Source organism: Coccidioides immitis (assembly GCF_000149335.2).
Source record: "Coccidioides immitis RS genomic scaffold supercont3.1, whole genome shotgun sequence".
Lineage (NCBI taxonomy): Eukaryota > Fungi > Ascomycota > Eurotiomycetes > Onygenales > Onygenaceae > Coccidioides > Coccidioides immitis.
The window spans coordinates 232,444-257,607 of NW_004504310.1; the positions used below are offsets into that span (position 1 = coordinate 232,444).

The following is a 25,164-nucleotide window of genomic DNA, read 5'->3' on the forward strand; positions in this document are numbered from 1 at the left end:
TCAACTATTAACTTAATACCACCAGATCTCCTCTGCACCGTCTCTACTCTGCTGCTTTAAACAGTATAAATAGCATATCTTTGAATATCTTCTTTGTTAAAGAAAGTTTCTTCAAATAAGTCCCACTCTAGAACACCATTTATATCACATTATTTGAGTATATACATCAGCAGATCAATATTTTCTTTCAGTTTGACATAGTCTAGTCTTCATAATAATATGTCAGCTAGGTTATACTTCTCAGAGCAGTAGAGAATCTTAAAGTTATATACTGTAAGAATCTCAATCCATCTTACATATTATTTAAATTGTGCTATCTTGTTTATGAACTTCATGAATAAATAAAGATTCACATAATCTGTAATAATCTCTACAGAATACTTTATCTCTTTTAAATCCTGCTGCTAATAGACAAACACTTAAACAATAATCAATACTTTCTTATTCAGCATGCTATAGACTTATTGAATCTGATCAAACTTGAATAATTAATAGACAACTGAATATCATTCATCTTTAAAGAGCTGTAGCAATATTGTATCTGCAGCATGTTTTAAAGCATCTGTCTCCAGATATATTCTATATTCTGAATTATAGTATCAGATGACAGACTCTTTAGAGAAGATTATCTGCAACTCACAAAATACTTTTCTAACAGCAGGCATCAGAAGAAACAATTTCTTCTTCTGTTTACTTTTACTGCTCTTCAAGAGATCTGTCAACAGCACTATAATAACTAAGTACTTACATATAAATCTTCTATAAAGGTTTGTAAAACCCAGAAATATATGAATATTATGAAAATCTTATAGCAAAGATTACTCTATAATTATCTGTATCTGATTTAAATCTATCTTAATATCTTCAGTATTAATAATATATTCAAGGCACAAGATTATTCATCTTTTAAAAGCACACTTAGCAAGCTTTACAAATAACTAGTATTCTCTTAAATACTTTATAACTAATCTAATATATTTCTCATGCTTCTTCTCTGAGACTAAGAAGATAAGAATATTATCTAGATAAACTATACAGCATACATTGATCAGGCCTGCCAGCACTCTATTAATATAGAACTGGAAGATCACTGATATATTTAATAATCTGAAAGACATAACAAGATACTCAAAACTTCTAAACTTTGTACAAAATATGATCTTTTATTCATCTTCTTCTCTGATTCTAATTCAGTAGTAGATATTATACACATTTACTTTAGAAAGGTAGCATGCTTCTGCTAGCCAGCTTAGCATCTTATTCATCAATAGCAAAGAGTAACAGTTCTTCATTATAACTGTATTAAGATCACAATAATTGACACAGAGTCTGAGTTCTTTATCAGTCTTGAGTATAAATAACACTAATGCTCTCATCAAAGTTTATAACAGATATATTCAACTTTTACAAAGCTTGTTCTTAATATACTCTTCTAAAATCTCTGTCTACTTGAATAATAATTTATAGATTAATATATACAGAGATTCACAGCCATCTTTAAGAATAATCAGATGACTGATCTTTATTAATTCTAGTAATTCTGCTACTTTTTCTTCTTAAAAAATATCTTCATAATCTCTTAATCACTCAGAGACTTCTGTCAAGACTTGATTATTATCTGACATAAAAATAGTATAAGAGAATTTATTCTTAATGCACATCACTCAGAAAAATTTATCTATACTCAGAAGTTCTACTGTTTTCTTTAAAGATTAATAATACTACATCTTATTCTTTCAGTCAATATTCAGATTGAAATCTTTCAATTACAGCATGTCTAGAACTATATTCACATTAATCATATTAATTACTGCAAATATTTATCTTATTATTTTTGTGATTTTTATAATATTCATTATAGTGAGTTAAGTCTTATAAGTGCCATATCAGTCAGTCTTAGCTTCATTTAACATTTTAATAACTTTTATAGGCATCTCCAGCTGATTCCAGTTGAATTAAGATACCAGTTTGTAGAAAATACTGTTCACTATAGTATCTAAGTTCAACAGTACAGCTTGTTTTATAAAACCACTCAATAGTATAGTTAGTGTAATCAACACACATATACTACATCTGCTTGCTTTCTCTAGTGAATTTATTCCTTATCTTTCTAGCATTTAATCTGATTCATACATAGACTTTACAGCTCTAGTCTTCACCTAGTTCTCATTCTTTATATCTGTTTACTGAAACTTGTTAAAGCTATTCAAACAGAACTTCACTCTATAGTCTGATGAACCACATCTTAAACAGAGTCTCTTCTTTATTTATTGCTTGTATTTCTCTTCAGATATCTTCAGAAGTGGTTTTGCAGGCATTTTCTTTAATTATAAGGATTTTTCTTCATTATTCTATTAGAACACATCTTTTTCTTGAGAGATTGAGATTTTTTATTTCTTCTTATTTAAGTTCTTATTATTCTAACTTTACTTCTTCTTTTCAAGAATGAACTTAATAAGAATTACTTGTTCTTATAGCTTTATAACTATTTTTATTTAATGTTGCAATTTATCAAGTTCAGTTCAGATAATAGATTTAAGCTTCATCTATAAAAAGAGTACACAAAACTCATCTAGTAGATTGTTTAGATCTTGTTCAAGCTTAGCAGTATATATAAAAAATTAGAGTATAGATTAATCTTCTCACTGAGTAGCATTATGATATTACTGCATTATATCTTAACAGCAAGTTATCTTGAGTTCAATATCATTCTTACATCATATTTCAAATTTATCTCATAATATAAGTAGTTATTTTTCTTCTATTTCCAACATCTGCTAGTATATTTGCAGTTTGTCATAAAAATAACTGAATACTTAATTAATTCTGACAGCATCTGTTGCTTTGTATAGTGATTTCCTTAGACAAAAATATTATTTTATTGAGACTAACTACATCTTACACTTGCCAAGTAATTTGCCATGATAATAAGATACTTTTGAGAATTTTACATTCTTAAAGTCATTTGATTTCTCTATCAGTCATATCTGCAAGAGAAATTTTAAAGAAAAAGTATTATTTACCAATTTCTGTTTATATTTAATCTGTTTTTGCAGTTTGTATATTTTATTTTATTCATATATATCTGCCAGATCTCTTTACAAATATATTTTCTTTTCTTCAAGAGTTTCTTCTTTTCAAGTTTCATCTAAAGCATTAAGAGATATACTTTTATTATCTGCATCATTTACTAGTGTCTTGCTGATAGTGGCTTCACTGCTACTAGTATTTTTATTAATATTTATTTTCTTTACATTGGTCTGTATCTCTATCAGGTCTGCAACATAAGGTGTTACTATGATTTATCTTATGAGTCTTGGTGATATTATACCAATTTAGGCAATTGTATATTAAGTGTTCAGAATATTAGAGAAGAATCTGACATGGATTTTATAAGTTATTCTAGATTTTAAAGGTACAAAAGAGCTAAATAGGTCTGATGCCCACAACTAATAGGATAAAGTCATGCATAAAACATATAGATTTACTAACTAGAAGACTGAATGCTGAGGTTCCCATAATCTATAAGAATTATGCAATTCTTATACATTCAGAGGTATGGCCCACATAATATTCTCTGAACATTCAATGTGGTCTGATGCTTGGTTGGTCTAGGCCTACATTTGTAATGAGATCTCTTCAACCTAATAATAATCAATGCTATTATAGCTCCAGCAAAGATTCTGCTGAAGAAAAGCAATATATCTCTTGATTTGGCACTCCAGTGCCTGGTTAAAGAAGATCAGAGTGAATATGTTTCTTGTTTTACTCAAGTCTGAGGCAGAACAGATTCCAAAGTGTACTTCTGATATTAATAATTTGATGCTCTTGCTATCCCTGCTAAGATGCAACTTATGAATTTCTATAGCCTTCATATAAAGCAGATATTGTTATTTTGATTTATTAATGTAAGCAAAAAATTATGCTATTTATGTGATAGATTTCTTATTATTCATTCAAACTTTCTACAAATATTTGCTTGTTATCAGAAGCTCTACTTATTCTGAGTTCTACTATCTATAGCTGACAGTAAAGTTTATGTTTGTTACAAAAGACTTATAGCTAAACTGACTCATATCTTGAAGAGCATAGCTAGGCAGAAGCTACACTATTGACTAGAAAGTTTACAGAAAAATGTAAGGTAGTTCACCACTAAATGAGCCACACTACTAAACAAGCCAAATTTTGCCAAATGCTTCATGCAATGAATTTATTAAATATCTGAACAACCAGATCTTTATTATTAAATAGCTATTAAATATTAAATGAATGTATTCTTTAAAGTATAGAAATTAGTATAGTTAGGAAAATAAACAGATAGACAGCCTAATATTATGGCCAGAGCAAGAGATTTGAGGGGTAGGTAGAAAAGAATTTAAAGAAATATCAACAGTAGATTTCTTAGCTAGAGAGCTTAATATCTTGCTAGAGATGCTTGTAGAGCTCTTACTTCTTCTTTTGAAAGATTATATAGGCTTTCTGTAATGAGACTCTTTAGTAGAAGAGTTCTTCTAACAGCACTTTAAAGCCAGTGCTTGAAGCCCTGACTGCTAGTGTTTATTAGCATATTCAACTATCTGTTTTTCCTTCTCTACTAGTTGTAAAGTCTTTTTCTTCTCACAAGCAACATGTTGTGCCTCTCTTTATCTAGCACATTCAATTTTTTTGATCTTTTATTACTTCTAGATCTTTTTATAGGTATTTTTCTGTTTAATCTGTTTTTTTTCAATATCTCTAGCAGTCTGCTTCTTTTAAAGCTTCTGTTGAAGTTTTGTCTCTTGTGTTTAAGTAATTTTATCAGCTTTTTCAGTCTCTATTTCATCCAGGCACTCACATGCCTTAAGAACCTTTGTTGGAGACCAGAACTGTGCTTGACTAGAATTATCTTTATTAAGTAGATTTAGAGGCTTGTCTTACTTGTAATATTGCTTCTTTATCACTAGAGTTAATCTTAGCTACTGATTCTTATGTTCCAGCAGTTTATTATAAAGAGCAAACTGCTTACTAGCTTGAATAATCCATCTAATGCTTTGTGAATTTAGGCTGTACTGGAGATGTATACTCTTGATCTCTTGTTGAAGCTGGTGCATATTACTAGAAATAGAAGATTTAACTAGCAGTGTAGAGACTTGAGCAGTTTCAAATCAGTATAGTTAATATTGAGAATTCAGAGAGTTAATTTCAGTCTTTGCAAAGCTAGCAAGCATATTTTCAACTGTCAAAGCCTTCTTCTAAGCCACATTAAATAGTCTCCAGAAATCCCTTTTTGTTATTTGAATATAACTTATTTCTTGATATAATAGTGCTTTCAGCTTATTGAAATATGCCTTGCCTAGTGGCTTAAAGATTTCAATATCAAGAGATTGCAAATAGTGAATTAAATGTAGCAGAAGAATTATAAGAAGAATCTTTTTATAGTCAGTATATTCAATAAATTTTATATTTATATGAAAGGAATGCTTATCTAGTAAAAGCAGACATCTTTCTCAACTAGCTTGTTTCTTAGTATACTGATTAAAAATTCATTTCAACTACTTTAGTATATATTTATTATTGCTCCAACCATTTGTTGAAGCTGCAAAGTAGATTTATTCACTTTCATTATAATTATCTAGCTATATATTCTGGAGATCTCATGATTTGCTCTGATAAATAAGAGCTAAAGATAGTGTAATTTCTTCAGCAGAGACTGAGCAGAGCAATAAAAGAAACTTCAGACTACTATTCTGAATAATGACATTCTTTCCAGCTTATAGAGCTTTAATAAAGACTAATCACTTTGAGATATAACAGAAGTCTAGAAGAAATTCTTTTTTATTAAAGTTATAGATGTTTGAGAACTCAAGATTATATTAATTAATTTTCTGCTTTAACTACTTTATAAGTAGTAGTTAAATAATTAGCCAGCATCAACAACTGCAATTACAAGTAATTAAATAAATTATTAAATTACAAGCATATAAAAGTACTTAAAGTACTGAAAATTATCTGCTATCTGTTTATTTTAATTAATTACTTTAAGATAAATGTATTTAATCTTGTCATTATATTACTTGTAAAGTTAATTAACTTAGTTAATTTCAACATTCTCTTCTGTTATCTCTTGTATAATATTTTATAGAATCTGAGGTGTAATGACAAGACTATAACTAGAGAGCTTGTTTATATAATTCAGAAGCTCTGTCTTTTGTATATTAGAAAGCTTTTTCCTATATTGAAACACTACTTTATTTTGAGCAAGTTGCAAGTCTTTATACTATTGATGCAGAATCTCTTGATTAACTAAGTACTTTCTTACAGTTACAGTATAATTTGAGATCTCTTGCAATTCAAGATCTTTAATTGGAAGTCTAATTAAGGCATTGTTGATCATATTGTTGCATATTGAATGTTAAATGTTGGAGGAATTTTGGTGGTGGAAGATTTGGCTTGTTTAGTGGTGTGGCTTGCTTAGTGGTGAACTACCTTACCACCTAACTTCTTGTGTGGTGTTTCACTCTCCAGTCTTACTGAACCTGACTTCATCTGAGATATGTCTGGTGCTTTTATTGAATTACAGACTAATCTGATGCATTTGCCATTGCAGGGAACTGGCTTGGCAGTATATGAATGTGAGTTAACTAAAGAGCTTTGATTGATGTATGTCTCTTCTAAAGCTTCATACCACAGGCAATCGGTAATAACATCTGACCTGATTGATGTTGATGACCCACCCCAGTCTGATCCAGATTGGCATGAGTGAAGCCCATACTCAGAGATGCTAGTGTATTTTAAGAGGGCAAACAACTCTTTGCAGCAGGACATTCTTTCTATTGCTAACATCATGCATTTTAACAGATGCCAACAGTGAACTTGAGCTTGCCTTTCAAAAGGAAAAGGAGTATCTTCTTGTTGGCAGTTGGATTATCATGAGAAGCGACCGGCATCTTACAGCACGCTTGCAAGGGTAGTGACAGCATGTCTGTGGCATGTACAGAAGATGCCCAACTTGAAGAAACAGTTATTCAAATTGCAAGTAATGGCAGTGTCAGTCCAGACATACTTTCCTGGGCACAATTGATTGTCAATGATCTAAACAGCATCACATGTGGAGGTTTGTTGTCCAATTATGTGTTTTGCTATTCTTGTTCTAACTTTGGCTCATTGTCTACAAGGCTGGAGAAAGAGGCTGACATTTAGTTGAAAGTTACACAGATGGATATTTCACATCTTCAGATATACATGATGACCTTCAGGGTTATCAAAATATGATCCTGTGTCCCCGCTCTGAAGTTCAACAATGAGTGAGAAAATCTTTGCCAGACTAATATGAAGCATTTGAACAAAGACAGGAATGTACTGTACTGAGAGATAAGCTGACTGAAATTAAAGAATAGAAAGACCTAGGATAGAATACTTCAAATAAATAAGAAACTTAACATGAAAGGATCACTTTTTGCGTCTCACTAGTGACAGTAGCCTTCCACGCTGCCGTAGCAAACAATTTGCGGAAGGAGGAATCGGTCGGTCAGGATGTTTCTCATGGAACTCCTGAACTAACAACTCACTCCCAGGAATTAATCTACCGGCAGGCTCCCAGGAAGGCTTATCATGGCCTGTCGAGCACCACCATAGACTAAAGAGTCTCAACTTCATCAGTCTCACTCAAAAGCTCAATCACCTGTCCCATTCCTTCGGCATGGGCCCTGTTTTGAAGCAACAGTCGCACAAGGTTTCTATTGCCTCTTTTGGCAGTTGCTTGCAATGGCGTTTCGTTAAATAATCCTTTGGCATTAACGTCAGCTCCATACTCCAGTAGAAGCTGGACTATCCGTTCACGGCACCGACCGACAGCGGCAAAAAGAGCGTTGTCATGATCGAATCCATCTCCATCGCCCTTGACATCAGCCCCCTTTTGAAGGAGGACTGATACTACTTCGTCATGACCCCACCTAGCGGCCGCATATAAAGGAGTGCCCCAGATATAGCTTCTCCGGTTGACATCGGCTCCACTTTCAAGAAGCGAGCACACAATCCGCACATGGCCATACCGAGCGGCCGCCCCCAGAGGAGTGTTATAGAATGCTCCTTTGCCGTTGACAGAGGCGCCATTGCTGAGTAAGAAGTGGACGAGCGATACGTGGCCTTCCTTAGCAGCTTCATATAAGGCAGAACCGCAGGATCTACTTTCGGCGTTAATATTGGATCCATGGTCAAGCAGGAGCCTGACCATGTCTTCGCGGCCTTTCCGAGAAGCTGCACACAGGGCAGTGTGGTGCCGTTTGTCACATATAATTTCCCCTTTCTCAAGCAGTAGCTGGACAGCGTGTGTACAAGCTTCCTCAACCTTTGCAGGTGTCACAGCGCCGACGTTCCCAGCATTGCTGTCAAACTTCCTCCGGACCAGCAGCTCCAATACATTTTTATGTCCATTCTTAGCAGCTGCACATACCGCGGAGCAACCCCCGCTACCATTGATATTCACCCCAATTTCGGGCGGCAACCGGATTATGTGTTCGAGGCCTTCCTCAGCAGCTAGACATAATACTATATCACTTGCCCTTCAGCGGGTATGAGCTCCTTTGATGAGTAGTATGCGGACCATCTTCTCATCACCTTCGCGAGCAGCCATTACTAATGAATAGTAAATGTTACGCCTATTTCGCGCAGCATTGGACCTCTCAACGGTGTGCTTTCTTTCAAAAGGGCTGGTTGTACATAGCGACGTTGTATTTGTTCCCGATCGAATAGGACTTCTCGCATCCCGTGCACTTGGCGATCGTAAAATCCCCATTCTGCTTGGACTATCTAAGTTCTCGATATCTCGCGCTCCAGAGGGTCGGTTATTTTGTTGAGCTTGGCGTCGCGCATAATATGCAGCTGCAATACCAGCTCCGGTGCTGACAGTGGCGAGTACTGCACCAACAACCTCCAGTGATCTTATTTCGGTGGCCCGGAGGGCCTCAGTACAGGGCTCGCCTTTACAAGATGTTAGCAAGCTTGAGGATGAGCCGCAGATGTTCCAATGTAAATGAAGCAATATTCACATACCATCTTCAAAACCATCCTGGCTTGACCAACAATCTTCATAATCCATGGTATTTGAAGTTCAATAGAGACCATTCATCGAACAGCTCTTATTTTCGAATATCTGTGGGCTGATGTCGATCTGGGAAGTTGAAAGTGATGTCAAAGAATAGCGGACTATGGGGCGATCCTTCCATCTTTTATCGCGGTCGAAGTGAGCAAGGCTGAAGTGAGGCTCTATCAGGCTATCTTTCATCTCCACCACTACTTCCCTGTGGTAACTAACCAAGTCAACAAACCAAATTCTGAGTGAGGCTGGCCTTACACTCACTCTTTAGCATTTCAGGGCCAACAAAGCTCTAATGGTTGCTCTCATTTATTTATGTACTTAAATTGACATCATATTTGGTAAACATCGGTCCATGGTATCCAGCCCTGCTTTCTTGCAGGCGACGTTCAGCTGCTTGTCTGCTTTTCAGTGCACAAAGGTGGTTGAGGATCGGGAATAAAAACTAGGCGCAGATGGTTAATGATGACTGATTGGCGGACCGTGGTCAAACCTCCTTCAGGCAGATGAACATTGAAACTGGCAATTGAGAGTGTTTACGCAACCCTTCTCCATCCCTTCCAGAACTAGCTAAGCCCTTTTAGACATAGTACCCGATCCTGGAGCGGGACTAGTTTCAAGCTTAAAAATAGCCACCGCTAAACCGAATACGGGCAACAAGCAATGAGAGGCCATGTGATATCCTCGATCAGGCTCAGGGGAAGAAACAGTTACAACAGCAGTAAGTTACAGTATGCTCCCCACACGCTGTCGATGTGCAAGAAAAAATGACTTCCTGCGACACTTTCCAAGAAGATGATCCCAGCTTGCCGGTTATTGAGCCGCAGCGTCCCAGGGCTCTGCTAGGCGCCGGCGTCACCTCGCACGTTGAGGCTATTGACCAAAACACCGCCTTGAAAAAAGCCCCATTATGGGACAATACATACATGGACAATTCTGCCCTCAGGGACATCCAAACTGAGCGCCTGATTTACCAGCGGCTTGGTCATCATCCGCGAATTTGCAAATACATACGGCCAGTACATCGCGGGATGGTGCTTGAACGGTTGGGCGATTCATTGCGCAAGCGGCTTGTCCTGACATACCAGAAGGCGGGAGAAGTCCCATCGCATGAGCTGGCGCTGAGATGGTCTATTCAAGCTGCAGAGGGAATTGCATACATTCACTCCAAAGGGGTCTTGCAGGGGGATATTGGTTGTTACAATATGCTTTTGGATGACGAGGATAATCTAAAACTTTGTGACTTTGCCGGATCCTCTATCGACGGGTCCCCCACGACAGTGCTCCACGGCACGAGATCCCAGCTATGGGTGGAATCCGAAATTCCTAGCAATGATAATGCACCACCCACGATTGCGTGCGAGTTATTTGCTCTTGGCTCTGCGATACACGAAATATGGACGACAAGACAGCCGTACGAAGAGCTGGAGGACAACGAAGTGGAGAAATGTTACAAACAAAAACAATTTCCAATCATTGACCTGCCTGTTTCTGAGATTATCTACAAGTGTTGGTTGGAGCAGTACACGGCTGCAGATGAAGTGGTTGCCGAGCTGCAACAGTTGCAGAATAATGCGACCCAGAACTCCCACGAGAAAGCGCCTCCCAACCTCAAGACGGAACCCGAATCCGATTCACCGTTAACACATATCTTTACCACCATAACATTCATCGCCTTCGTAACCGTTACCGCGACCGCCGTGATTACCGCCAGACTTTATCGAACAAGAATGGCGTGAACCCGCGAGTTCACTTCGTCTATCCGTACGTCTAGACATCACTTTGTTTAGCTTAGACCTGGCAAATTCATCCCTTGTCACTTACGATTCTGAGCTCCTCTCGTGTGCCCTTGCAAACTGGGCAATCTCCTTTTTGGGTTGTCGAGCCGAAGAGAGCCGATGTGTCTGGAGTCGCATCGCGACAATGACGATACGTTCCTATGGGGTTTGAGTTGTCGCAAATGCTGTACCCCCTGTTTGTCACCTTGTGCTTCGGATCTTGTTGGCAATCTTTGTAAAAGAAAACTGTATCGATATAGGTGCACATCGTGAATTTCAGGTTGCTTTTTAGTTGTTTTAAAAGTTTGCTCGTATTTCAATTGTGAAGGATATAGATAAAAGTTTAAGGGATCAAGATCTGAGGCAAACAACATGAGGATACTCATCTGAGATGGCTCTCCCCCGCTTCTCCTAGGCAGCATCACAACCCTGCCCACTACCACAAGGCTGGCCTAATCTGCGTGGCTTCAATGACACTCTCAACACTCTAGTAACCAACTGCCTTGGAAGAACAGCGAACATGTGATTTTGCAAGTGACCCACGAGAGTCAATCATGATGGGCCGTGATTTTGTGGTGTGGATTGCATGGATGGGATTGGGCATACCTGCAGCTTTCTGCGGACCCTGCCTCAGAAGCCCCGCGGCCTCAGCAAGAAGTGCCTCGCCTCGCCGCAGGATTGGGATCTGGAAGCTACGAGGCTTATTCGTTCTCCGGCGGCATATCGAGCCTTGAGCAGAGAGTTTAGGAAGCATACATGTTCGAGGGTTGAATAAAGAGAGGAATGTGCTCAGAGATACTAGAAAGACCTAGGATAGAATAATTCAAATAAATAAAAAACTAAACACCAAAGGATTGCTTCTTGCGCCTCCGCGCCGAAGGTGGCCTTCCACGCTGCCGCGGGGAACAATTTGCGGAAGCTAGCTTTTACTCTCTCTCATCTATTCAAATCCTTTATATGAAGACTTGAACTACTGGTCAGTCGGTTGGGATGATTCTTGTGGAACTGATGAATGAAAACTTTGCTCCCAGGAATCAAGTTACAGGCAGGTTCCCAAGAAGGCTCATCATAGCCTGTCCAGTGCACAAGATATTCCAGCTGCACTTGTCTGCTTATTTGCACAGTTCTTGAATTCAAGACTTTATTGACCAGCCATTCCATTCACCTCACTCCATTTCTAAAAACCAACACCAGCAGCAGCAGTTGATGTTGTTTCAAGGATATTAATTATGTTGGGACAGCAAGGAATATCTGCCTCATTATCACTGCCATCATCTAGGGCAAAAAGACTTTCTGACAACAAACTAGCAGTAGAGAATGATTGGCAATGATGGGCATGTCCAGTCTGCTGTAAAGATGTCTTTTTCTGCTTCTGTTCTGCAACCAGTGTGTCATGTCTCTCATCACTCTTGGTACAACCAACATCAGCAATGCTATATCTGAAGTCACTCTTGTTGACAGTTTCTTCACCACCACTCAGGAGGTGAGCTGCTGTAAAGGCTGCCAAAGACTCATTTGGTATGGAAGGCAAGCTATCCGGAAGTTCCACATTAGGTGGATTTCAAACTCCACTATTGAAAGCGATTGCACAATCACGAATACCGTGTCTTGCCTGGTTGTTCGACCCTTGCGACAGAGCATCTGATAGATTGGTACCAAGCGCCTCAGGAACAGGTGGGCGTTCACCGCCATCGTCGACTGCGTTGTCTGGATTGGCAGGCGCTTGTAAGCATTTCATGGCCAATACAAGGCTCGCGAGGGCCAAGGAAAAGTGAGCAGCAAACCTTTCAAAAAGATTAACGCATTGTCAAGAGGCGTTTCAGATTCTCCAGGTCTTTCATTGGTGATAGAATCCTTCTTGGTCGAAATCATTGCGTCAACTGCTTCTGGCTGCACCAGCTCCTGGTCAAAATCATTTGGGGAAGCTCCTTGCAGAGGCTGATGCTTTGGTATTACCACAGGAGGACACGCGGGTAGTAGGTGATGCTTTGGGGATTGTGAGAGGGCAAAGTGATCAGGGACATCTCGGCTTTAGGGGGCTGTATTGCCGGGGGGTTGGATGGGGGTAGTGAATGTGACATGTTTCAGGGGTTTTCAAGGCCTTTGTGACATTGATTTGGGGTTGTAAAATTGTATGTGATTGAGGTCAACAATTGTGATGAAGCTACCAGGCAAAAGGGGAGTGCTCTGTGATTTGATGGATTGAATGTCACTTGTGTATATCTGTAATTCTTTGGTCTCAACTGGAAGCCCGTTTATATAGGGAAAAGACCTATTGCGAGGTGTAGGAAAAGCATTCAGACCGCCACTGAGGCAGAACTTCAGGGCTAACACTCAAAACTGCCTTGTGAGGCGAACCAGTGGAGCGGGGTACGATGGGATGCCTCGTCAAAGTAGGCGAGTTGGTTGATATGGTGAGAGCACAAGAAAGGTGAAAAATCACCACATAGTAAGGGTATGGTCAAGTAGTAAGTGTAGAGATAGATATGTTCTAACAGATGCCTAAGCTTGCAAGGAGTAATAGTACTAAAGAGCCCTGTACTAACACAGACAGCTCTAATAAGAAACAGTAGCAAGTTTCATAAACAAGAAATCTTTATATTCTCTAACTAATAACTGAACTAGTAGTAAGGAATGAGTATGTAGAAAAGAGCCATGGTGCATGAAGATAATAAGCAAGATGCAGGGGCTACAGATGATTTATATAGCTCAAGAATAGTAGCTTTAGGGTGGTTTGTATCTTGGACTGGAATAATCTTTATTCTAATAAGATACTGAAATTCTCACTACATTTTCTTCTGATCTTTAATGTTGGTGTTCTCTGACAACAAACAATATATAAAATAAAACAAAATCAATTTAGTAAAATAAGAGAATAATAAATAGTAATAAGCAGTCTGGTAAGAAAAAACATAGGAAATAAGAATAAGAAGAGTGATAGCAGCAATTTCTAATAATAATTATCATGATTCTCTTCTTTCATCAAGTTCTTGAGAGAAGAAGAAGACCAAACTGACACTAGATAAATATTGTTGTGCACACAATGCCAATAGAATTTATTATCAAAAGCTTTCTTTTCAATTTGGTAAGTCTTGATAATAGCATTCAGAGCAATTCATGTGATCTTTAGATGCCAGTTATTAATGAAGTTCTGAGCCTTTTTGTCATCAGGATCAAAGAGAATATTGAGTTCCTTAATTATCATGAAGTTGTTCTATCTAATATGTTCTACCAAAGCATCTGATATAGCTTCTAAGCCTTGTAATTGAATAGCAGTAGAGAATCAATATGGAACTGATGTGTAATGATTTGAATGACTAGATGAAGAAGAAGACCCTGGAACTAGATCTTTATATGCAGCAGAGAGCTGGAATCATGTACCAGCTTTATTGATTTCTAAATGTTCATGGTCCTCTTGAATTATCATATATCAGGATAGCATAGTACATCAGATCTTTTTGCATAGATCATGAGCTTCATGGGGTAGCAGAGAGCTTGTAATTCAGACATTGCCAGGCTTGCAAATGACATCAGTCTACCTAATACCAAATTTTCTTTTGTTATCTTTGGTATACATTGTATCTTTAATGCAGTAAATATAGCTATCAGTGAATAAGTCTCATTCTTCAAGTAGTCCCCACCAATTCTCTAGATAGTTATGCATTTCTAGCAAGATTTCTATACAGTCACTAGGCTTTTCTGCAGTTAACATCAAGAATTCTTGTATTATGTTAATGCCCCTTCCAGTAGTAATAGCATCTGAAACATTGATATTGATATGGTAAAACCCAGTTTTATCTCCTGGCTTAGCATACTTGGTGTAGTATGAATAGGAGATTCATTTTCAAGTATGATCAGGTCTTGTCAGTATATATTATAGATAGTAGGCAGAGTTCTGGTATATAAGTTGTTGGCCAATACTATAATACATTGTTCTCAATCATCTGTAATTATTGTGACCTCCCATTATTCACTAATAATAGTAGTACATGTCATATTCACTGTTGACCTGGATGAGTACTGTAGTGGTGGCATCTTGTAATTTATTATTCCACCAGCACATTAGCTAGAAAATAACAACAGACTTAGTTATTTCTCATTTCTTCTGAAGATTGCTGGTGGTGAACTTGTTAACTTCAGTTATTCATACATATCAGTTAAAGTCAAAGATCTTCATTCTTGTGACCAGAGAGATAATTGGCTGATGTTTGACTTTGTAAATGCCTAAAGCATCTTCAGCTCTAGCTGGTCTATTTGCCAACCAGAACCAGAGATAGATGCTGTCATTAGTCTTAACTAAGTTAATATTGCAACAATTTCTATAGATGTAAGCCAAACAGTTGAGAAGCTTCTTCCTATTACATATGTGAGTCTGTAAACCAAGTTTTGAAGCCATTAGTTTAGCATGGTCATAGTATAGATAAATGTCAGCTTTCTTATCACTAAAGGCCTTTTCTAACTGCTTCAGAATGTGAATAAGCTCCAACTGCAAACACATTTTAGTACTCTTTATCTTTTGGAGAAGCTGTTGTTCAAAACTACAGCAATAGCAAGTACCAGAGCATACTGCTATGACAGATTCTTCTTATTCATGTTAGGGTATTTTCTTGTTACTTTCAGAAGGAATAACAGACTCATCTTCATTATCTAGGTCTTGGAGAGTTTGATGTGCTGACATGGCTGTAATTCTTTTACTGCAGTACTTTAGAGCTTCTGATTAGCTGAGTGGATTGGCCAGCACACTAGTGAATCCAAATGGCAGCTGTAATTAGCTAGTTTCCAATCCATGTGATCTAATCAACATTGTACTATGTATAGAGGCTCTTAATACATTGCAGCTATGCAGCATCAACATTCCACCCATTAGAACATCTCTTGATGATCTTGGTGACTGTAGTTCTTCTAGTAAATCTCAGAGGCTGCTTGCAGTGGGAGGGCTCCTAGCAATATCCTGAATTGAACATTGGGAGCTAGATGACTGTGGAAGAGCCAATAACTGTAGAAGATTATAGTTTCCAATAGTAAGTTCTTGTTAATGTAGAGTATCTCTTGAAGAAAGTTCACAAGCACAATTAACTTCTTTGTCAGCTGTAGTATAATCACCTGGCAATATAACTAAGCTCCAGCAATGTTCAGCTTCTGTAGCATCTAGTCTTTGAAGCACTGTGCTGTTAATATTGTTGGCAAACTTATCCTAATTCTTGTAGACATTTAGAGTATGGTGAAGCTTTTGTACAGCTTACAGGCTCTTTACTTTTAGTCATATGACATCAATTCTGTCTATCTCCCATATAGCAACAAGTCTATTCTTGATCTTTTGCATATCAATGCAACATCATTCAACATCCAGAATAACCTTTCAAGCATCATGGAAATCAGCTTCAAAATTGGTGTGCATAACATGTTGCCAAGCTCTGAATCTTTCAACATATCAATAGAAATGGGCCACTAAGTCAGTAACCACATCAGTCACTTGCATAAGTGCATTCATCAGCTCAACTTGCAAACCATAGCAGCAGTATGGAGCTTGGTTATCAATGTATTCCATAGCTGCTGTTAGATTATTGAAGAAATGGCCATTCAAGTTGACCCTACTGTTTCTGGTAACAACCAGGCCTTGATTTTTGATTGCTGGTGCTAAAGGAGACAGGTTGCTTCATCCAGCTATTTTTGAAGAATATCAGAAATCAAAAAAATTTGCAAATGAAATGTTGAATCTGTAAAAAGAATCAAGCTTGAATGTAAAAGAAAGTAAAAGCTCCAGAAAAGAAAAATTGACCTTTAAATATCTCCAGAAAAAGGTAAATGCTAAGCAAATAACAAAGAAAGAGAAACTTCCTGAAAGAGCAAGCAAAAACTTCACTTTGCAGGCAAATAAAAGAAACTTCCTGAAAGAGCAAGCAAAAAACTTCACTTTTGCAAACAAAATACACCAAATTAAACATCTTGTGGAGGTATAATAACAGCAAAGCTCCAGTCATCTGGTATAACAGTTGGAAATCACATTTACTTTATTTCTTCTTGATCATTTTCATTTTCACTCTGATCCAAGAAGCTAACATCTGAGAAACTACTAGAAAGAATGTTAGATTAACTTCTGGTGGCATATTTTTGAGAGATGTTCCCCATCTATACATCAGAATCTGCTGAGCTATTATTAAATCACTTCATTCCAGATTTCATAAGGTACTTCTTCAATCTGTTTTCTGCAATAAATTCTTTGAGTTCAGTGCTGTCTAACTCTTCAAGATGATAGGAATCTAGTTCTTGATTGGCAGACTTAACTCTATAGGGTTCTAGTCATTAAAAGTGCAGGATGTTATTTCTAGACATATTCTATTCTTTCTTGATATTGTGAAGCAAGACAAGGTCTCCAGATAGAAGAGGGTTGATGCAAATATTATAAGTATCATCAAAGTATTCTTTATTTCTAGCATGCATTCAGAGCTGATGATGAGCTGCTTCCAGAACATTCTCATCTTGTCTTTTGATTTGCTGTGCTTGCATCAGAAGCAGGTCATCAGTTATTTGAATCTTTTGCCAGGGAATTGTTTGCCAAGTAGAAATCTTGAGTTTAATTGGAAGAACTGCCTCCTGGTTCATTAGCAATCTATAAGAGAAGACACCAGTACTAGCCTTAGTCATCATTTAATCTGCCATCAGAATTGCAGGAAGATGTTTAATTCAATTTCTTCCAGTGCCATTGGTAGCTTTAGCTAGCCCATCAGCCAAAGACTTATAGCCAACTTCCACCATATCATTTGCAGGAGGGTTATAGAGTGAAATAACAATATATTTAATGTTGAATTTCTTCAGTAAGGTTTTCACAATCTTCTTATTTTCTGGTCCTCCATTCATAACAAATTTGGCAGGCAGGCCCCATCAACAGATAGTATTCTCATAAAGAAATTTGGCCACAGCTTCAGCTGTTGTCTTTTTCAAGACTCTAGCTTCCACTCATCCAGTAAAGTTACATCTGGCAACAACCAAATAATTTTGTTCTTGACAGAAAGGCATGTGCTTGATATCCACCCCAACTTTCTTCCAACAGGTAGAAGCCCAGGTAGAATGAAGCTCTTCACTCAACCTTTGTGAATCTCTTTATTAACATTAAGGACAGTGCTTCACATAAGCAGACACATCTTTATATATCTCTGACCACCAGTATCAAGCTTGTAGAGCAGAGTATGCTCCCTCTTGCTCTTTATAGTCAAATTTGTTATGCATCATGTGTAAAATTTGTTTGCACTGATCTTTATTGTCCACAATATATCTTAGAGGCACACCAGATCCTGATTTTAATTAGTCTATCATGTAGAGCATGAGGAATTTGGTAAGTCTTAGTCTGTCAAGCCTCATGGGGCTCTGTCTGAATAACCTGAGGAGGCAAGCATTCAGAATGAATGCCATATAGATCTTTGAATGACCAAGCCAATGCCTCTTCATGTTTATAAAGAACTGATATGAAAAATTCCTTCTTCTAACTTGTCAGTTTAAATCCAATTTTGAGCTTCTCAATTCTCTCATTTGTTAGCTGTTCTCCAACAGAAAAGGGCATGATCCTAGGCCTAATATAATCATCAAATTCACAATTAAACACAACACATTTCTTCTCAGGGTAATACTTATCCAAACAAACATTTACTTAATTATCTAGATCTTCTGACTCGCTTCCATCAGATTTTTCAGGTGCTAATAATCTTATCTTATCAGCTTTCTGCTTATAAGCAGTGCACACTCTCCAGATCTCTGAAGAAGACAGTCTGATGTTCTATTCACTATTGAAAATATCTATCTGACATAATTTCTTTGTGACAAAATCATGATTTTTATTCAGAGATGTGTAAATTGATTGAGCACTTTGTGGAATAGATTTTCAAATTAAGCTGGAGTTAATATTGTGTGTATAATGTTTGCAGTGAGCCATGATGCTGTCTGAATTCAGAAGTGAAGATTGGAAAATCTGAAGTTCCAATACAAAATTATTCTTGTCTTCTGATTAGTTCATTTAATTCACCAGCATGCTGGTCAATCTGATTAGACTTAGCATGCTTTTGGATTCACCAATGCCAGAATTATGTTTCTTCTCATCATTGTAATCATCAACACCAGTAATGCTGCCAACACTTCTGACTTCTCTATTCTTTTCAATCTTCTGACCTTCAACCTTCTCATCATTAATTCTTATACTTATTGTCTTCATCACATCTTCTTCATCCTTCTCAGATCTTGTATCTACAGGCACCCATCTGATTAAATGCCTGTTGAATCATTTAAATGATTGCTGTTTGATTTATCAGTTGCATATCTCATGTTACTTAAGTTTGGCTTAAAGTCTTTAAAAACTAGATAATACATTCATTTCTCATTATAAAGTTTGCAGTTCACTCTACTGTCTTCTGAGATATTACACCCTCAACAGACAGTAAATTGTCAAGATCTTTCAAGAATAAGTTGCTGATCCCCTCTCTTGAATATAAGAAAAAGAGTATATGTAACAATATCTCCAATTTGAACAGGCACTTTATCATAAAATGTGTAAAAAGAAGTGACTTCTCCCATTTGAACAACCATAGTCACTTGTGACTTATTTTTCATTGGCAGATTCAACATTTCAGCATACTTTCAAGACAACAAATTGATTTCTGAACCAGTATTGATCAATGCCATTAATTCTTGTTGATTTATAGTGACTGGTGCATATAATGAACACATTCCATATACTGTTTTGGATTTTGGCACCATGGGCTTTGATGTAAGTCAATCAGAATTAATTTTTAGCTCAGGCTGAACTGGTTCAGAGACTCCAATCTTTACATGGCTTTTGCTAGTACTGTTATTCTAGCCTGATCTGAAGAATGCTTGATGAAGCTTTGATGATACATCTATAAGCTTCTTGACTGACAATTTGACTTTTCCATTGAGAATTCAACTCATTAATTCATTAGCATCTATTGAATTACAGATCTGAGAGAATAAATAATCTGTTGCAGAATATTTTTGTCTTTGGTTCTCTATAAACTTGTTCTGAATTTCAGGCTTCTTCTGATTGATAGATTTAACATCTTCCATGATATCATCATCAATACTAGCCTGATTATTCTGGTAAGTAATAAATTGTCCAGTACACTAAGTATAGAGTATTGCAATCTTAGCTCTTTGATTATTGTTAGCTTCTCTAACTGTTCTGACATTAACTAATGTTCTTTCTTCTAATGATTCATATTTCTTATCTGAATCAGATTCTCCATCAGACATTAGATATGCAAGTCATCCTGCTTGAATCTTCACATTAGTTGAATTTGTGGGAGATGTCTCCTCTTGCTGATTGATCTTCTTTTTAGAGCTTGTTAACTCTGGAATTGTCTATTCATCCTCTTCTATAGACTGTACAATATACATGTTCAGGATTTCAGATTTAGAAGTGACAACTTGATAGTTTTGATTCTTAGAGCCCATGTGTAAGTTTCCTTTATCATTAATATGGCAGTATCCATTACTCATATTGGATTGGTATTCATAACACTGAGATTGACAATGTCCAGGTTTTTCACAGTAGAAGCATGAGAGACATGTCAAATTTCTTCAGTTTGAGCTTCTTCTTGTCCACAAGCACCACTATAGCCTGTCATAGAAGAGCCATTTCAAGCTAAATAGGGGTTGACTGGTGGTTGAGTATTCTCTTGTACAGTTGTAGAATTAACAGTCACATTTGTTGAATAATTTAGTACAGGTTTTGGAGATTCTTCTCTCTATGGCATATAATACTGATCAGAATTCTCTTGTATCTGATTTGATTGTACTCTCATGGCCAATGCCAAATTTGTGAACTTGTTGATCATCTTTTCAATAGTAGCTTTAATATTAGCACTCTCAGAGTTCTTGGCTTTGAATTTCAATTTGAATTCTTCAGTCTTCACAAAACTAGCTATTTTCTTTGGAGCTTCAACTGTAGAGGGTTTGTTAGCCAATTAATATTGCTCATCAAGCTTTTCCATTTTCTTCTGTTTCATTTCATCTTTTTCAAAGACCTTCTTATTCCCTTCATACTGGTCAATCAAATCCATGGTCACTCAAACAACTTTCCTAAAATCAATGGGTGATATATCATCTGAAAGATTGAGCTTGGCCTTGTTAATAATCTTATTCTGAATCTTCTCAGATAGCCCCTGAAGGAACTAAGATATCTTAGTGAATTCATCAAGTCTTCCATTAGCTTGTACTGTACTGGTGATGGTAGTGTATTCTTGAATATAGATACAAATATTGCCATCTCAAGCACACAGTTTCTTTGTAATTGCCTGAAGGTAATCCCAACAGTGAATCTTGTAAGTAATGTCTTGATCATGAAATTCATAAATAATCTTTTTAAAGAATACTTTTCAATTATCTTCTTTATAGTCTTTCAAGGTCTTCATCCATTCTTCAATCCATGTAACACAGTACCTAGCCAACTGTTCAATAATGTTTTTAGAGTCAATTACCCCATGATTCTTGCACATCTGATAAAATCTTTCAATAAACAGGGTAGCATCTCTGCTGTCAAATCAAGATGCATTTGCTGTGCCAGGGGAAGACATAAAAATGTGAGAATGAACCACAATTCTCTTGTCCTCACTCTGTAACATAGTTGCATATGATTCTGTAGTACCTTCAGCTATAGTTAATTCTGATTCCAATTTCTTGATTTCTTGATCTTTGGTCATGTCACACAGTATGTTCTGTCTATTAGTCAATATCTTCCAAAAACCTGTTTATCAGGCAAGCTCTAGATAAGAGGCATTCAAATCTAAGCTCCCTAATCTTATTCCTAAATAAAAAACCTGATTAGTACTGTGTTCCTAGTCCATAAGATCTTATCTTGAAATAGTGTATTGCTTCATGTGTCTCAGAATTTGTTTTTCTTTCTTGGCAGTCACCAAATCACCACATCATCATCTTCAGGTCTTAGCTTGGTCACCAAATGGAGCAGGGTATAATGGGATGCCTTGTCAAGATAGACAAGTTGGTTAATATGGTGAGAGCGCAAGAAAGGTGAAAAATCACAATATAGTAAGGGTAGGATCAAGTAGTAAGTGTAGAGATAGATATGTTCTAACAGATGCCTAAGCTCACAAGAAGTAATAGTACTAAAGAGCCCTGTACTAATACAGGCAGCTCAAATGAGAAACAGTAGCAAGTTTCATGAACAAGAAATCTTCATATTCTCTAACTAATAACTGAACTAGTAGTAAGGAATGAGTGTGTAGAAAAGAGCAATGGTGCATTAAGGTAATAAGCAAGATGCAGGGCTACAGGTGGTTTATATAGCTCAAGAATAGTAGCTTTGGGGTGGTTTGCGCCTCAGACTGGAACAACCTTTATCCTAATGAGGTACTGGAATCCCCACTACAGTGTCTGTTAGGACATATCTATCTCTACACTTACTACTCAACTATACACCTACTATATTGTGATTTTTCACCTTTCTTGTGCTCTCACTATATCAACCAACTTGCCTACCTTGACAAGGCATCCCATCATACCCCACTCCACTAGCAGCAAAAATATTTAGCTTGTTTGGTCTTCTGTTTCCAGTGTCAAGTTATCAAGCTACTGGTCAAGATTTGCAATACTTCCATGTCTTGAGCTGCCTGCTCTAGATGTTTGACAGACAGTGTGATACTAGAGAGCTTGAACCAGAGAATACCTTCTCCTTTATCCAGCACAGCTATTTTGAACTACAGCCAGAGTCATTCTAGTATCATATCACATCTATTCAACTGGGAGACTTCATATGCAAAGACTTTTTGAGTTTTGTATCTCTCAATCTTCAGGTTCATTCTTATCACATATCTTATTGTCTCATGGTTTTTTGTATTGAATTCCTTCAGTGTTTGCTTGAAAATAAGTAAACACTCAAGCTTATACTTTTTTACAGCTTGAAAAGTGATGAGAGAGTAATCTTGGTATTCATTATCTATTATAGTCTTAGTAATATCTGTATTATTAATAATTGCATGCATAATAAAGAGTTCTGTAGCAGATATCTTTTCAAACTTTCTTTATTTCTCTTGCATAAGCTTCTTGCAGTGCTTCTGTTAGCACTTTTTGACAGAAGCTACTTTTTTCTCTTCTTTTTATTATTGTTCATTATATATTCTTTTTCCAGTCTCAGTATAATATAGGTGGTGGTTATAGATTATAATTGGGCTTGGTATTGTGAGTGTTAAGGCAGAGTATAAGAGCAGACTTGTATCATGTGATCTGACCTGCTATAATATAGACAGAGTTTTTTTTGCTGCTGTAGTTCTATTTTCTTGTTGTCTACCAGTTCAGCTTGCTAAAGCTGCCTCCCAGCACTGGCACAAAGATTCATAAGATTATCAGCAGAAAGCAGAGCAGACTCTTTCAGAGTATAAAATCTAGTGCTGAAGCTAGAGGTGAAGAAACACACATACACAGGATTTGATCTAATTTAGCTCTTGTATCTGGTGGTCAATCTGGCAGAGCTGTGGACAGTATCTCTTATAAATCTTAGCTATAGATATTTCAATAGCTCTTTCTATTAGTTCAGTACTCAGAGCTGATTGTAGGTATCTCTTTCTTAATCAGTCATTCATTGACATGTCTGATTTGAGAAGAAGATAGTTGAACTCAGACAAAAAAATTGCAAAAGAGATTTATTCTTGCTTAATTAAGTATAGACTTTGCAGAACTTTTTGTTAGTGTGCAGAGTTGCTGAAGACTAGTCTCATCTGCTTGAAGAATTCTTTAGATGTATACTCTATTATATTATAGTGGGCTTTAACTCAGAGAGGCATTATCTTAGCTGCATCTTTCTTCAATTGTGAGTTCATGTAGGCTGCTTGGTCTTGTTCATTTCCAATAATATATTTATTAATTTATAACTTGTCTTGTAGATTCACTTCAAAGCTTGAATACAGACTCAAGTTCTTTTTATTAAATTTGGCACAATCAGAGAGTTGGTGATAAGGGTGCTTGACAGGAGTTTCACTGGTACTAGCTGGGTTGAAGCTAGCATTATTCCAGGCAGCTTCCAGCTGCCAGTACAGATTCTTGTTCACCTGATTCTGGATACATTAGTAGTCTAAGAATCATACTAGTGTGTTTCTCTCTATTTCTTCCATTTTTTTGTAGTTAGTTTCAGTGTCTGGAAGAGACTCTGGGAGTTCAAATATGGGCATTCAGTTTATGTTTGTAGTTTATAGTCCTTATAGCTACTGTTGGTATCTCAGAGTATAGATATGAGACTGGCTCTTTAGTGCTATCTCTTATGATTCCATTCTTCCTATTCCTCCACTCATAAGCACCTATCTCATATAGTGAAAAAGAAGCAATATGTAATGTTATAGGCCTAGCTGAAGTTACTAGCTAAGACTTTATATACACAAACATATTGCTTAGAGAGAGAGAGAAATGATAGTAGGCAAGTGTATGTATGATATATTCACAACATTGGTGCATGATACTAAGCCAAAAGGGGAATAGCGTGGAGATCTTCTACACAGCATGCCATCTAGAATTCAGCCTGAGAAGAGCAAAGATCCAATCCTCTACAATAACATTTGCTCTCTTATATGTTAACAAGTTTATATCTGATCATTATAAAATGAGGAAGATACTATACAGATATAATAAACCTTGTAAATTATAAGAATTATTTAAATATAAAAATTATTTCTTAAGTTATTGTATTTTGTTATCTTTTTACTAGCATGTATCAAAGTATCTTTACAAATAATACAGTTAAAACAATCAAATTGATAATACTATTTATTAAGTTTCTATATACTTTGCATCTAAATTCTAAAGTCTATATTCAACAATGTTGTTGAGATAAGAGAGCAAAAGATCAAGATTTGTATGTGTATTTTAGTGTTCTGCTTGCTTGATTGTCCTGCTTGATTGTAGGATACATTATTAAAAAGCAGTAAGTCTTAGAAAGTAGAAGATAGAATATAAATAAAAATGCAGCTAAATCTCTAATTTTATTCTAGCTGGTGCTTTCTGAGTACTGTACATCTCTGCTGCTGCATCTGCTTGTTCTGTATCACTATTCAGAAAGACTTATTGCTCTGCTGACTTCTTGTTAATATACCAGAATTGCTTAAGTAAACTGGTCTTCATTATAAATCTGGCTGTCTTGATGCTATAGCTTTACTGTAAGAGTATTATTCTCAGATCTGTTGTTCTCCTTTTCTTCTTTCACAAAATATCTTGCCTAAGCTAATAGAATGTTAAGTAGTTAATCAGAATATACTTTATCAATTGTATCTCTCCTTTGCACTTCCATCTCTCATTTCCTATCTC

At 36.6% G+C, this 25,164-nt stretch overlaps 3 protein-coding genes across 3 annotated transcripts; 1 reads left to right on the top strand and 2 right to left on the bottom strand.

Moving 5' to 3' along the window:
* Window positions 1-4,511: 4,511 nt before the first annotated feature.
* On the bottom strand, window positions 4,512-5,090 carry CIMG_12578 (uncharacterized protein; the record flags this gene model as incomplete). Its single annotated transcript, XM_001249223.2, has 5 exons — window positions 4,512-4,550; window positions 4,622-4,647; window positions 4,835-4,875; window positions 4,918-4,939; window positions 5,006-5,090. The coding sequence occupies 5 exons, from the start codon at window positions 5,088-5,090 to the stop codon at window positions 4,512-4,514; spliced, it is 213 nt and encodes a 70-aa protein (XP_001249224.2).
* Window positions 5,091-7,615: 2,525 nt separating this feature from the next.
* Window positions 7,616-9,560, bottom strand: CIMG_12579 (uncharacterized protein; the record flags this gene model as incomplete). The annotated part of the gene is made up of 4 exons (XM_001249222.2): window positions 9,338-9,560; window positions 9,031-9,287; window positions 8,596-8,958; window positions 7,616-8,514 (listed from the first exon to the last, which is right to left on the bottom strand). The coding sequence occupies exons 2-4, from the start codon at window positions 9,074-9,076 to the stop codon at window positions 7,616-7,618; spliced, it is 1,308 nt and encodes a 435-aa protein (XP_001249223.2). The 5' UTR covers window positions 9,077-9,287; window positions 9,338-9,560.
* A 238-nt stretch (window positions 9,561-9,798) lies between these two features.
* On the top strand, window positions 9,799-11,199 carry CIMG_12580 (serine/threonine protein kinase). Its single transcript, XM_001249221.2, has one exon. The coding sequence runs from the start codon at window positions 9,841-9,843 to the stop codon at window positions 10,810-10,812; it is 972 nt and encodes a 323-aa protein (XP_001249222.1). The 5' UTR covers window positions 9,799-9,840; the 3' UTR covers window positions 10,813-11,199.
* Window positions 11,200-25,164: the final 13,965 nt, after the last annotated feature.